Raw genomic sequence first — 14,028 nt, forward strand, 5'->3', positions numbered from 1 at the left:
GAGCTATTTTTATTGTTATCATTACGTTTGTCCAAACAAATGTACCTTTAGTTGTACCAGGCATTAAAATGAACAAAAGAATTGAAGAAAACAAGGGGGGTTAAATATTTTTTTGCCATGACTGCATGTATAGGTGCTGCATTATTCTCACATTATGATCATTTTTTCCTAAGAAATATTTAGTACAAGACTTGCTTTTGGGATTAATAAAGTTCAGTTTGGGGATTAGTGAGTTATATTTCATACCTACTGGGCTCTCCTATGAGAGAGTGAATGTTTTTTTTAATATATATTTCTTGAGTTTGTCATATCAGATTTTCATAATATTCTCATAATGTGTGTAATTTTAAGTAAAAATGTCTTCTCCTGCTTGGACACCCTGAATTCATGTTTTAACAAGAGCATCTATGAAGATAAGATAAATCTTTATTAATCGCACAATGGGGACATTTGTCGTGTTACAGCAGCATAGATAGTGTAAATAATGATGAAATACACCCATATATGCATAAGTACTAGATATAGACATAACAGTATTGCACATATCGGTGGTATTGCACGTTTTTTGACAAATAGAAATAATAGTATTAATATTGCACAGACTGCACCTACGTAAAAAATACTGATATAGTACATGTTTTAGTATTTGTAGAAAATAGATATTGCAAAGTGTTTCTAAAAGTGCAAAAAAAAATCTTTTTATTTTTACAAATGAGCAGGTTCACGTGAAAATTAGCAAAGCTTCAGGTATTCACTTGTCAATCAGAGCTTCTTTGTTCATTTACACCGCATCCATTTAGTCATTTATGGGTGAAAGGGAGGTTATGGCTCATGTGAGAACAATGTCAGAGCATGAAAAGAAGTTATTATCCTAAATTTGCATCACTGTAGTTATCAAACCTGCTTGAAAGAGGCCTGGCAGTGTTTGTGCTCCAGGTATTGAGAGGAAGGAACTGTTCTCAGTGTGTCCAAGGATAAATAGCAGAAGTGGAAGTACAAACCAGTTTAACAGGTGTTTGTGGTGAAGCACACACAAGAACTGACTGAAAGACACACAGCCAGGTCAAGGGTCAAACTCTGCCCTAAATTGGGCAGATTTGTGTTTCTGTTGTTTCCAGTACGACGGTATTTGAGCGTTCCGTCTTTTTGGCTCAATCCTAAAAATGAAGACGTCTCAGTCGATTGATTTTCCACACATCTGGACCGTGGTAATCCTATTTGTTTTTTTTACATGACACCAAATGTTTATTCCCTCTGTCTGTCTATAAAGCTGTCTGTCTCTCTTATTTCCTCTCTCTTTTCCTCCCTCCCTTCCATCCCTCCCTCCCTGCCTCCCTCTCTCCCTGCCCCAGGCACTGTGTCTAGTTTCACAGAGCAATTGAAGGTGACAGGGACAGAGAGAGAGGGAGAGGGAGGGAGGGACAGAGGGAGGACACATCACAGTATCGCCTGAGGCTACACAACAGTAAAGGAAGAGCGAGAGATGGAGGGACAAAGAGAAAAGAGAGGAGAGACTCACGAAAGTACTCATAGGGAATTCCATAAGCAGGTAATGGGGGAAGTAAAGTTGCACAAAAAGAGTTGAAATGCGTGCGAGTGAGACTGCGTGTGTGTGTGTCACATTCGTTGGCCCGCAGGTCAGCAGATATTCACTTTTTTTTAAATCACTAACATGAGTTTTGTGTGTGCTAGTCCTTCCACTCCGCTCCTCTCACTCATAATATATGAACGCATTATTGGATCCAGTCAGTAAGAGCAATTATAATGCACTCCCGTTTGTTTTTATTTTAACGACTTGATGAATATTTGTCGTGGCATTGTAGCCATGGTGACTGCCTCCACCGCCACCGCCTCCCCCCTTCTCTCCCCTCCCAGCCCCGTCAGTCCCCCCCCTTCCCCATCCCCCCTTCAGCGCTGAAAAAGCAAGGGATGGCGAGAGGGAGGGAGAGAGAGAGGGAGAGAGAGGTGACAGGAATGAACTAACAAGATGCACTAAAAAAAATGCATGTCCTGGAGCTACATGAATCTTTGCAGTGAAGCACGCGCCGTCACACACACACACACAGACACACACTCTCTCTCTCTCACACAGACATTATTGCACTCAGCACATAGGTTAAGCCACATTCCAACGACTGCAACACAATAAGATGCGGCCACGATTTCTGAATAAAGGCAAAGCAAAAGGGTAACCAGCTAGAAAACAAAAGGGGGTGGATGAGTGGGTGTGTGGTGTTAATATCACGTTTTTAGGTTTAGCTTTTGTTGCTCAACTTTCCCTCATTTAGCCCCGAAATCCCGTGTTCAGAGTCCATTTGATGCAAAAAGTACATCATTGAGGTACTTGTGCGTGCAGATTTTTGCTACTTCATACTTCTGCTGGACTTAATTCCAGAGGCAGGTACATGGTATTCATATATATTTAAACTCCACTACATTTATTTGACTTTGCAGATTATGATTTTACAAAGGATAATCGTGTTTGTCTTGTGCAAGATTGCAAGAATGCTTTATGAACTTATGGCAGTAAAGCACTCCTTATGTATGCATGCATGCATGCTCTTTCTGCACAATGAGCTCTATTTTCTTCTGTTTTCTGATGGTATATTTTCACTTTTACTCAAGTATAATCTCAAATGCCGGATGCTTTTTGGCTTTTAAGTGAATGTTTTAATTCTTTTAGCGTGTCTAAATGCTTCTCCCACCACTGTTCTTACTTGTTTTTACCTTTGAACTTGTCAAGTCCTTTCCTTTCTCCGAGGCACGTCTCGGAGGAAAGTAACAGAGAAAGAGGGGAGGTGGGTGGGTGGGTGGAGGGGGAGACGGAGCAATGGGGGCAGAGGAGAAAGAATAGCAGAGTATGAAAGAGAGAGGGAGCGACAGAGAGAAAGGGAGCGCAAAGTCTTGTCAACCGGAAATAAAACAAGCTGGCACCCTCCCCATCCCCAAGCCCCTGCACCCACCCCAAAGTCACATACTTCCTCTTCACTCCCTCTATCTCTCCCCTCTGCCTCCATCTTCCATCTCTCACTTCTTCTCTCCCTTCCGTTGCAAAGAGATATATATAAACCCCCGGTCCTGCTCTGCTCTCGCTCTTTGACTCCGCCATACATACCGTCATACCTGCGTCATTACTTACGCCTCACATCAGGCCTGTGTTTCTACGGCTGGGGGTTTCTGTGTGGTGCTCCTTTAACCCGCTCTGGGCCCCAGACAATGCCTTTGTTTATTGTCCCATAGCTTTAAGCTCAGCGGGCTATCAGCAGGAGAACAATACTGCTGTGGTCGGAGAACAATACCCAGGTGTTCTCAGAAAAGCAGCGGTAACTCAGACTGTGAGCACTTGTTAACCCTCATGTAGCCGCCGCTGCCCACCTACTGCAGCTCTGCAGGCCTGTAACAGAAGAAGAGCCAAATAATCACTTAGACGACGGACAGAAAATGAAATCATGAGCACTTTTAATAACTAGATCAATATTTCAATTGTTCCTTAAATGTAAATAGTAAAACTTGCTGCTGCCAGCTTCTTAAATCTGTATATTTGCTGCTATTTCTTGTCACACCATATTCTAATTTGATCAGTTTATAATCGCATGTCAGCTTTGCAAAAAAACAAGCAATATGAAATGAATTGTAATGAACATTTTCCCTGTTTTGGGACCAAAAAAAATGAATCGCTTAACCGAGAAAATAACCAACAGATGATAAGAAATGATAAAATGCAGAGCGAGCAGACTTTTGTGGAACAGTATTTAAATACAGCCCGTAAATTGAGATTTTTCTAAACGCATATTGTCATGTTATGTTATTCTAAAAACATCTCTGGAGCCTAATGAGTTACAGATTGAACAAAAATGATGCCTCATTGTCCCTCATTTTTTTCTAAACAAACAAGTAGGGATTTAAAATTTAATTTAAATCATTATTATGACTTTAATATTTATTTAAATGAAATAAATGACCAAAATAAGTTATTAATGAGCTGAAAGTATCAAATTGTTTCATTGAATGAATCAGTAACATGACTGATCACCTTTATCCATCCAGCATCTCAGAAAGATTGTAATCAATCAATAACCCTAATATTTAAATGAAATAAATCATCTAAATCCATTTTATTGAAATACAACACAATAAGTTATCAGTGAGCTGAAAATGTCACACTCTTAGCTAACTAATACCTGGTTGTAAAGAACTTTTTAAATGTATTTAATGACTAAAAAATGTTGATCATCAATATCCAATCCATTATCTTAAATAAATTGGAATCAACCTTTGATCCTGATATTGCTCATTTAACACTTTGAAATATCTCTTTATTAGATTAACATTTCTTAATAGTAGTTTCTCATTGTTTATGATTTTATATTTTTTCTATGTTGTTATTTTACTTGACATTTTATTTAATATTAAGTGTCTTTAGATGATAGAAAAATCATAAAATTATATTTTACTAATGTCTCTACTGTAACAAAATACCTCTTAATTATCACATTTCTCACACTGTGATGTATAAAATTATTTATTGCGGATAATATAACAATGTCTTATTATCCCTAATATTCTTTTCCCATTAATCATAATAATTCCCACCAGTCTTTTATTCTTCTGTTCTCTTTTAGTAGTGACATAATTAAACAGCAGCTACATATGGACGCTTTATTACACTTTGAACGATCAAATCTTTTAAGCATCCAAACAAGAATTCACACCAATCAGTCGTCACTCGTGTGAACGTTGAGTCTAATAATCTAATAATGTCAATTGTCTGATCGCGACACACTTGTCTGCCAGTTGTGCTCAATATTTATGTGTAATTTATGGCTAAAATTGAATTCCATCATCTATTTATCATCCACTATCTCTCCATTATCTGTGCTTTATGCTCCACTCTCTAGGCCTCCCCTCCTCCTCTCGCTGGCATTAAGTTCAAACTTGACACTGATGTTGACTCACTTTGTCACCCCTCGGTGGCTCCCTCTCTCCCTCACCCTCACCCTCTCCCTCACTCTCTCTCTCACTCTCTCTCTCTCCCCATCGCTCGGAGGACAAGAGTGCCCGCAGACGCATTTCTCTCCAGAGCCCCCCCCTCTGGTTTTCACTCTCTCTCACCCTGTCTAACTCCCTCCATCTCTCTCCCACTCTCTCCTTTACACACTCACAGTATTGTCAACAAAGCTGGAGAACAAGGGACGTTGGGGGGAAACAGGGGAATAAAGGTCCACGGAGGAGGAGAGTGACACGCAGGACGCCCCCCGCATCATTTCACCTGGACACTCGGTAAGTTTGCAAAAATCCCATCAATCTGAGTATTTTATTTTTCCCGTGTTTCGCTCGGCGCTGATATCACTTCTTCTTCTTCAGACTTTAGTGCAAGCTTTGAGCTCAGCCTCGCCGAAGACCGAGTGCATAAATATTTTCTGGAATTTACTTGAAAACGAGGTTACTGAATTGTTCTCTCGTGACGGCTACGTCCAAACGAATCAAATTTGACCTTTGACATTGTGCTGCTGCTCTACTTTGTGAGATTTTGCTCAGTATCGACATGGCTTTGGCTCCTGTTTTTATTCTCAGCACAGGTTAAAAGCAGAACAAAATCGGTTTTATTCATCTCTTAGTTCCCACATATTTACTCAGGTAGATCGTGATGATGATGAAGGACACACTTGTGCACCTTATGTCTTGTACTGAATGTTAAACTTGAGCTTGGTTTGGGCGTTTTATGTGAAATTCTTCACACAGCCGCTGTTTGTATGCGTATAAATTCATCTCGTGCATACATGCATGCTCGAGCTTATCAGGAAAAAATAGAGCTAAAAGCGAGCAGCATCATAAATGTCATGACGTTCAGAGTGGCTTCTAATGTACCTTATCTCCCCGTGGTATACCAGCGTAGCAATGTATAACACACACACGCTACGACAGCGAGCATGTAACTAACTCCGTTTCTGTCTGTCATCATGAAGCTAATTCACCACAATGCCAACCATGTGTGAACTCATGCGATATGAACCCCTCCTTCTTCTTCTTATCTTTGCTCCCACCTCAAAACCCTCCCGCCGCCCCCCCCAGGAGAAAGGATTGGAGGATTGAGGGAGGCAGAGAGGAGCCAAGGTGACAGTAAACAGGGCGAACGCACACAGGACAGGATTTGCTTTTATTTCTTCTTCATGGTGGTTCGGACACTCGTAGTATGTATGAGAAGTTAACCATGCTGAACCTGCAGAGCGGCTCGAACTGGAGTGGGCCCAACAACTGGTACCATGACCCCACCGGCGTTCAGACGCAACACAGCACAGGTGAGAAAGCATCAGGTAAACCAAATTCAGGTCACGTAGACATTAAAACTGCACTTGTGGCTGTCTCCCCGCCCTTCTGTTTGCTGAAAATGTGACGCTCTGTTGTAGGGATTTTTGTCTTGATGCATCTCTTTTGTCACCTTTCCTTTTCCGCCAGTGTCTGAGGGCTGTCTGCTGGACACGGAGGGCAGCCTGGGGGTGAGGCCGGGGGAGGAGGAGCGGGCCGAGGGGGAGGAGTGCCCGTGGAGCGGGACGACGGCGAGGAGTCTCAGCTGAGGCTGCAGCTCAAGAGGAAGCTGCAGAGGAACAGGACCAGCTTCACACAGGAGCAGATCGAGGCTTTGGAGAAAGGTCAGGCCATGCAAGCACGCACAGCTCCCTGTTCCAGCCAATCGCTGCCCTCCGTGGGCGCCAGCCAGAGCAGAGTGTGTCATGACGCAGCTTGTCCTGCTGCTTTTTCCCCCTGCCAACACCTTTGTTACTGGGTTGTAGTCTTTAAACATGTTTACAGCTTTAAATTCAAATTTAAATCAAAGCAAATGAGCAATTACCTCAACAATCAGGCTGTGTGTATTTTAGCAGGTCAGAATCTTCATCAATCCCTCTGAGGGAGACGAAGCATTGCCATGAAAATGTCCACATGCAAATTATCCATCCACAATCTTAACTCCACAAAATATTCCTGATCTGCTCCAAAAAAGCCCCTGGCAGCATGAACAGCAGAGTTTTGATAATGCATCATTACTGTGGCTGTATTATGCAGCGAGATCTGGCCCTCGTGGCCTGATAACCACTGAGAGGGATCAGAAAGCCACCCTTGACTGGATATGGCTGCAGAGGGCCCTTGAGCTAAATAAGGACGCAATGTCCACTGTGCAGCTGAGTGGAAACGTATCAGTGTGGTCACTCTGTGCAAATGACATTAATGAGGTACACTGACCTCAGTGCACAGCCACGGCACAATAACAATCATGTGTTGACACAGACGCCAATTATAACCAGGCCAATTAGAACAATTTGTGAGACAGACTTAATTTACAGAGCCATCCCTGTCTTGAGAAAAAGTCTTTCTTAACCATGTGTTACCAGTGTCAACTTTACCCTTTAATATGTAATATGCTCGGCTGTAAACGTAATTAGAAGTTTGGCTGCCTTTTCGGCGGGAACCATCTGCGACCTTAACAAACCATTAATTGATTGCCTGACACACTAAACTAATGCTGAGCATCAGGAGCGCAGACACTTCAATCCATTAAGACGTCTCTGGTACCAGACCTGGAACTTCATGAGAGTTCATGAGGATGAGTCAGGCTGTCAGAGGGCGAGGCAGATTCTCATTTCGACTTGTCAACAACAAAAATGTCAGCAGTCTGTCAACTATAAATTAACTGCCACCGTGAGAAATGATACTCTGAAACCGAAAGTCTCATTAGTATGAACTCACTGATGTTCAAACAAGCTCAGAATTCATTTACATTAAGCTGCTGTGCCTCTTGTGCACTTTACAATAAGCCACTAATAACTCTGACATTGTGAGACACAATAGATGCTCAGGATTAAGAAACCATAAATGACGACAGAATGTAAACCTGTAAGGATTCTCCTTTGCTTTAGTAGGTCTTCTTTGAAATAAAGTGCTTAGGCAGCTTCTCAACTTGAATCCTTTCACTTGAACTTTCTGCGTGTTCCATAATGATAAATAATTTAAACAAAGTGCAACAGATAAATATTTCAAATATGGTTGTAAGGACACAGCTCAGCCTCCTGGATTTATACGTTCCACGGAAAGATAATTAGTGATGCTGATATTAAGCAGTTATTGCTCAAAATGCAGGTTAATATCCGCTGAAATTAGTCCTTTTTGTTGTTAATTATAAGTGAAACTTGAAGATGCGCCGATGAATCCAAAATATGCGGACGCCGCTCAGCGGGGGCTATCAGGCAAGCTGTTTTCCTGTAGTGCTGTCAGCCTGGATTAAGACTCACATTGTGTGTTTGACATGAGTTAATATCGTCCACAGAGTTTGAAAGGACACATTATCCAGATGTGTTTGCGAGGGAGAGATTGGCGAACAAGATTGATTTACCCGAGGCCAGGATACAGGTACGTCAACACTTAAGCTGCAGCAAAACGTGTTTTCCTGCCGATAGATGATTACACGAGGAGCGGGCCTGACGGGACTCTGTGATTGGCAGGTGTGGTTTTCAAACCGAAGAGCCAAGTGGAGGAGGGAGGAGAAGCTGCGCAACCAAAGGAGGTCAGGCGGCGTGACTTCGTGTTCGCAGAGCCAAGCCCCTCTGAGCACTTCGTTCAACACGTCCGTGTATCACCAGCAGCACGGCAGCAGTTCAGGTAAACCCCAGGTCACCACAGCTGCCTGATTATAACCATAATCACCACCTCTAATTACACACATTCTTGTTTGTTTGCTCACACTGCAGGGAATGAGGAGTTTACATTTGCTCTGTATGATTTATACTGTACATCTGCTGGCAGGAATATTTACTAGTTCATAATTACAAACCCCTGAGCTCGTCTTCTTTGACGTTCTCAGGCAGGCAAACCATTAGAGTTTCTCCATTAGAGTGCATCCATATTAAAACATTTCCTCTGCTCCCATCACATGTGACTGAGTGTGTGTGTGTGTGTGAGTGTGTGTGAGCTCACCGCCTCACTCTGCTCCGTGCGTCTCTCTCCAGGGTCCATGTTGAGTCAGGCTGAGTCGTCCCTGCCCAGCTACAGCTCGCTGTCAGTTTTCTCATCTGGAGTCCAGGTTGGACATTCATCATTCATCATTCATCAGCACCTTCCAAACTATAGCGAAGCACGTCACCATCAGCACACAGCCCGACCCGTACATTATCCACTCTAGAGTCTGAAACCCCAGTGATCAGAGTAAACATGCAAAGAAATTAATACTACGACACACAGTAACACTACCAGAACCACAGCTTCTAATATTAATAATGAAACATCTTGTAGTGTTGCATAATCTCTTGTTAATATGATCACACCTATTATTGTTGCTCTTGTCCCAGTCCAGCTGTTGGAATTCATTACAATTACTACTACAAATCATTCAAAAACCACAAAGAGACAGCAAATATGTAAATAATGAGAGCGACATCTAGTTAGATGATCGATTGAAAGATCATTTAAGTTATTTTTCAAGCAGTGTCAGTGTTTGATGGTTTCTGCTTCTTAAATGTGAGGATTAGCTGCTTTTACTTGTCACACATGACAGTAAATGAAATATCTTTCAGTTAATACATTTATCAGGCTGTTGGAAATAAATGTTAGTTATATGCTGATTTTCGATACGATCTGTCAAATCCTGACTGCAAAAAGGCGTTAATTTGTGCGGTGAAGTGCACTCACAGATGATATCCTTAAGTTGGAAGGTTTCCTCTTGGTAATAAAATAAAACTGCAGTGTAGATGTGAGCGCAGCCTCTTTGCTTATTTATGTTATATGTATATTTGCACCCAGAGCAGCCCTATTTTTATGAGTTAGTAAATCAAGGAGATTTCTCAACAGCGAAAGTGCAGATTTATTTAGATTTTAATGCGCAGAATCTGTGGTATCGAAGGTCTCATTAGACCCTGCTACTGTTTGGAAATTACGAATTATCAGACTGATTCTAAAACTAGATGCTTTACTAAATTCCGCTCAACCTGGAGATATTTTTTGAATGAAGAGCACTTAATTAATAATTCTCATAGTCACAGATATGTTTCTTGAGGCTCCTATTCTAAGCGCTGACGTTGGTTTCATTGTAGCAAATTGTCACTTCAACCTCAACATCAAAATACACATTTTTGGTTTCCAGTTTAACATTTATGTTAAAATATGCTCTGCTGTACTTGAGAATGATCAGGGATTGGTGTCAGGAATTCGGCTCCTGCTGCACTGTAATACTCTAGCGCCTCCGTGTGGTTAGAGTGAAATTGACATTTAGGCTTCAAATTTTTTTGAAAAATTAACCTTTTCTTTTACAAATTTCTGCTGCATATTTATCAATAATAGGTAATAAACTATCAAAGGCTTGGTTGGCTCAGCTTACACATCAATGATGGCATTTTTAATACATGTTTCATTTGCTGACTCTGTTCTAATCGCAGTAACAGGGTTGCTAATCCATGCTAATGTTAGCTTTTTCTCAGATGTAGAAGTCAGATATTTAGCTAGCTGTTACTGCTGACCAAGAGGACAAACTTACTCATGGAAAAATGCAAAGAAAATGGTCAAAAGAATTAGTCTTCTCCTGATAGTATGAAACAGAGTGAGACATTCAGTCAAGGCTGACAATGTCATAAAAATATGAATAATAGAAGAGGGGGAAAAAATCCCACAATTACAAGACATCGATGGAAAAAATAATACCAAAAAAGTGAGAGTTAAATTTAATTTTTAGGTACTCCAGCCTTATTTGGTATTTTAAAACTAGTTTTACACTTTTTTCTTCTAGTTTTCTTTTTCTTTTTCTTTCTTTAAGTACATTTACACAACAATTGCATGTTTTATTATTTTGTTAGTGAATTATTTGAAATTTGATGGATGGGAAGTAAAATGTCCTCCAATTTCTAGAATGGCTACATACTTCAAAACAGACTTTCTTAGATGATAATACAGTCATTTTGGGATTATAAATCTAATCTTGCCTCTCCTCCTGTGTCCACTCTCAGTCGATTCCTCCTCAGTCGGCCTCCTCCTACTCCTGCATGTTACCTCCATCTCCCTCTGCACCGCGCAGCTTTGACTCCTCGGCGTACTCCTCCCCTCACCTGCAGACTCCGCCTTCCGCCAACTCCAACACAGGTGAGCGTTTATTGAACACGCCCCTTATGTCTTACTGACATGCGCAGTGAATTAACCTGTAAACTGAGCCCCCAAACTGACAGCCTTTCCTCCTCCGTCTCCTCCCTTTCAGGCCTCATATCTCCTGGAGTGTCAGTGCCAGTCCAGGTCCCAGGAACCGAGCCGCAGAGCATGAGTCAGAACCTGGGTCAATACTGGGCCAGATTACAGTGAGCAACAGACAATCGCTGCGTAGCAGAAGAAGAAGGGGAAAAAAAGGGCATGTAAAAAAAAAAAGTGGCAAGAAAACAGGTTTTAAGGAAGCACAGGGCTGAGCTACAGAGGGGCCTCGATGGGTTGCAGAGCCCGAAATGCATTAAATGTTTACAAATCCAGCCAAGAGCAGCTTTGGTTGCACTTAACAGTACTCTGGTCATACTGGTGTTGTCTTAGTATTATCAGGTCGCACTTTTGTTTTATTTTTTCTTTGGATAGTGTGTTAATTATTATAGGGCTGTAGTCAGGATTAGGAATAGGATCCGTCTGAGGTGTGTTTAGGATTAAAATGGGATTAGAATCAGGCTGAAGTCAGGGTTTGATATTTGTGGAGATGCAGCAAGCTGAACTTTTTCATCACGTATAGTTGAGAATTAGCATTGGACCCTTTGCAATTTATTGTGCCACGTATTTTGGCTATTAATTTTATAAGCTTAGTGGTTTAAAAAAAAACAAAAAAAACACAGGAACTGACTGGGTACATGTCTGACTAAATGTCAGAACTCTAGTGGAGTTTCAATTCTTTTTTTAAGTCCAAATTTTACACACATTTTAGCTTTTATTTTTGTAAGTTTAAGTTTGAAATCCACCTAAAAACAGGATGAAAGACTGGATACATGTCTGAGTAAACACCAGACTCGAGCAAGTGAAATTTTGAATTCAATTATTTTTTTGTTTTGTTTTTTGTGCAAATTTTACACACATGTTGGCTTTTATTTTTAGAAGTTTAAATTACAATATCAAAATAGTGGGAGAAAAAAACTGGATACAAATCTGTCTAAACACCAAAACTCTAGTAAGTTAGTTTCACTTTGTTTTTAGTATAAATTTTACACACATTTTGGCTTTTATTTTTATAAATTTTATGATTGAAAAGCCAAGAAACCCCGTCGAAAATAGAACATAAGACAGAATGCGAGTCTAAATATCAAAACTTTTGAGGTTCAATTCTTTCTTTTTTTTAAAATATACTTTTTGTCAAAGATGTGATAAAAGACTGCTGATTACCTTCAATTTCTCCCAAGTTATTGTAGGACATAAATTGTAAACAGCAGCTTTTCAAATATCAAACATGAAAATGAGATTTTGACTCCTATATTCAGTCTAAACGACAGACTTAAAATCATAATTCTGTCGCACAAAAATGCCTCAATAAGTGATTCTGTAGTACTGAGTAAGTGCCAGCAGATGCCAGGTGTATTGTGAAGTGTAACCACAGTTTCTTGTTACTTGAGCAGCTCAATGATATTGTGATAGTTAGCCTGTTCCCTGAGCAAAAGCTGTGTGAGGCTACTGTGAAGATTTTAGACTTGCTTATGGCAATCACTTGTACTAAAACTAAAAAAAAGAACAAAAAACATACCATAAAAAGTGTAAATCCTGCCTCTCCTGCCAGCAACGTTACACTCAGACTGCATATTTTTGTACAGACATCTGTGTATGATGAAGAAAACTGTGGAATATTGTCAGATGTTACAGGAGGGAAGAATGTAGCACGCTGTGGACTCAAATCATCCTGAAAGCACAAGTTTAATTTGCCCGAGTAAATTGTTAGGGATGCTCCGTGAAACATGAAATTAATATAAATATTAAGAAAACGTCACAGATTTACAGGTGTTAGAGAAAAAAAATAATGTTTTTTTTAAAGTTTTCTCTTTATTTTGTATATATGTGGACTTTGTTTTTTACTAGTTAATCAAAAAACAATTGCACAGCAGAATTAGCAGCGACACTTACTTGTATGGGCGGGGTATCTTTATTTTATTTTATTTTGTACATCACTAATGACACATATTCATCAGCCGGTGACAATCAAGCATCATTGCAGTAAAACAAAGCTGCCTGCAAAACGTCAAATGCAAAACACTGGACAGAAAATGACAATCAAAGCTGGCGGTGGAGGAAATCAGAAAAGGATAAACTGTGAAATTACCGCAACACTACAACAGCAAATGGCTTTAACAACCGTGCATGACCAAAAACAAGCCGCTCTAGACAATCAGCAACTCGCAGAAAACGAAGCAAGCGTTGTACAAAGAGAGTCTGAATCTCTGCTCACTTTTCCTCCGACTGTCGGTTCCGTTGATGCATCTCATATGAAAAATGTCTTTCAGCTCTTATTTCTTTGTCTTTTCACTCGTTCACATAAGTCCTTTGTGTTGTTTTGGTTGTCGTCGCGTGTTGTGTTAGTACTGTATAGCTACCAAGAGTCAACCCTTTTGTGAAGGCCTTGGATCCCTTTAATGAAAATAAAACTGTGTGTAATGAGTATGAATTCATGAGTCTGCATTTGTGGTGTCAGGAAGAAAAGATTAACAACTCAACATGGCAGTTTTAATAACAGAAAGACAAGGAGGATGTTTGACAAATGTGATACGATGACATCACAGTTATCCAAGTAAAATGCAATTTAACTGAATTTCTACTTTACTTCCAAGATAATATGTCTAAAATAATAGATCACTTGAACTAAATTGCCTAACAGACTATCAGGGTCACAGATTGTAATAGGATGCTAACATTTGGTTTATTTAAAGCTGATATAATCATTATTTTTATGTCAACAATGAATCACATGACTATTTTCATGTAAAATGATTCACTCAGTGATTAGTGTACAAACTCTAAATTCCTAACAAGCATTTTCATCATCTT

The 14,028-nt window shown here is 40.2% G+C and overlaps 1 protein-coding gene across 1 annotated transcript; it reads left to right on the forward strand.

The window, feature by feature from the left end:
• Nucleotides 1–5,171: 5,171 nt before the first annotated feature.
• LOC110969534 (paired box protein Pax-6-like) lies at nt 5,172–13,642 on the forward strand. The gene is given in 9 exon segments (XM_022219622.2): nt 5,172–5,280; nt 6,073–6,299; nt 6,457–6,495; nt 6,498–6,650; nt 8,321–8,403; nt 8,496–8,652; nt 9,000–9,073; nt 10,986–11,118; nt 11,231–13,642. Coding segments are annotated over 8 exon segments (846 nt in total). The 5' UTR covers nt 5,172–5,280; nt 6,073–6,193; the 3' UTR covers nt 11,332–13,642.
• The last annotated feature ends 386 nt before the right edge of the window (nt 13,643–14,028 follow it).

The sequence above is a fragment of the Acanthochromis polyacanthus genome, chromosome 19, assembly GCF_021347895.1.
Source record: "Acanthochromis polyacanthus isolate Apoly-LR-REF ecotype Palm Island chromosome 19, KAUST_Apoly_ChrSc, whole genome shotgun sequence".
Lineage (NCBI taxonomy): Eukaryota > Metazoa > Chordata > Actinopteri > Pomacentridae > Acanthochromis > Acanthochromis polyacanthus.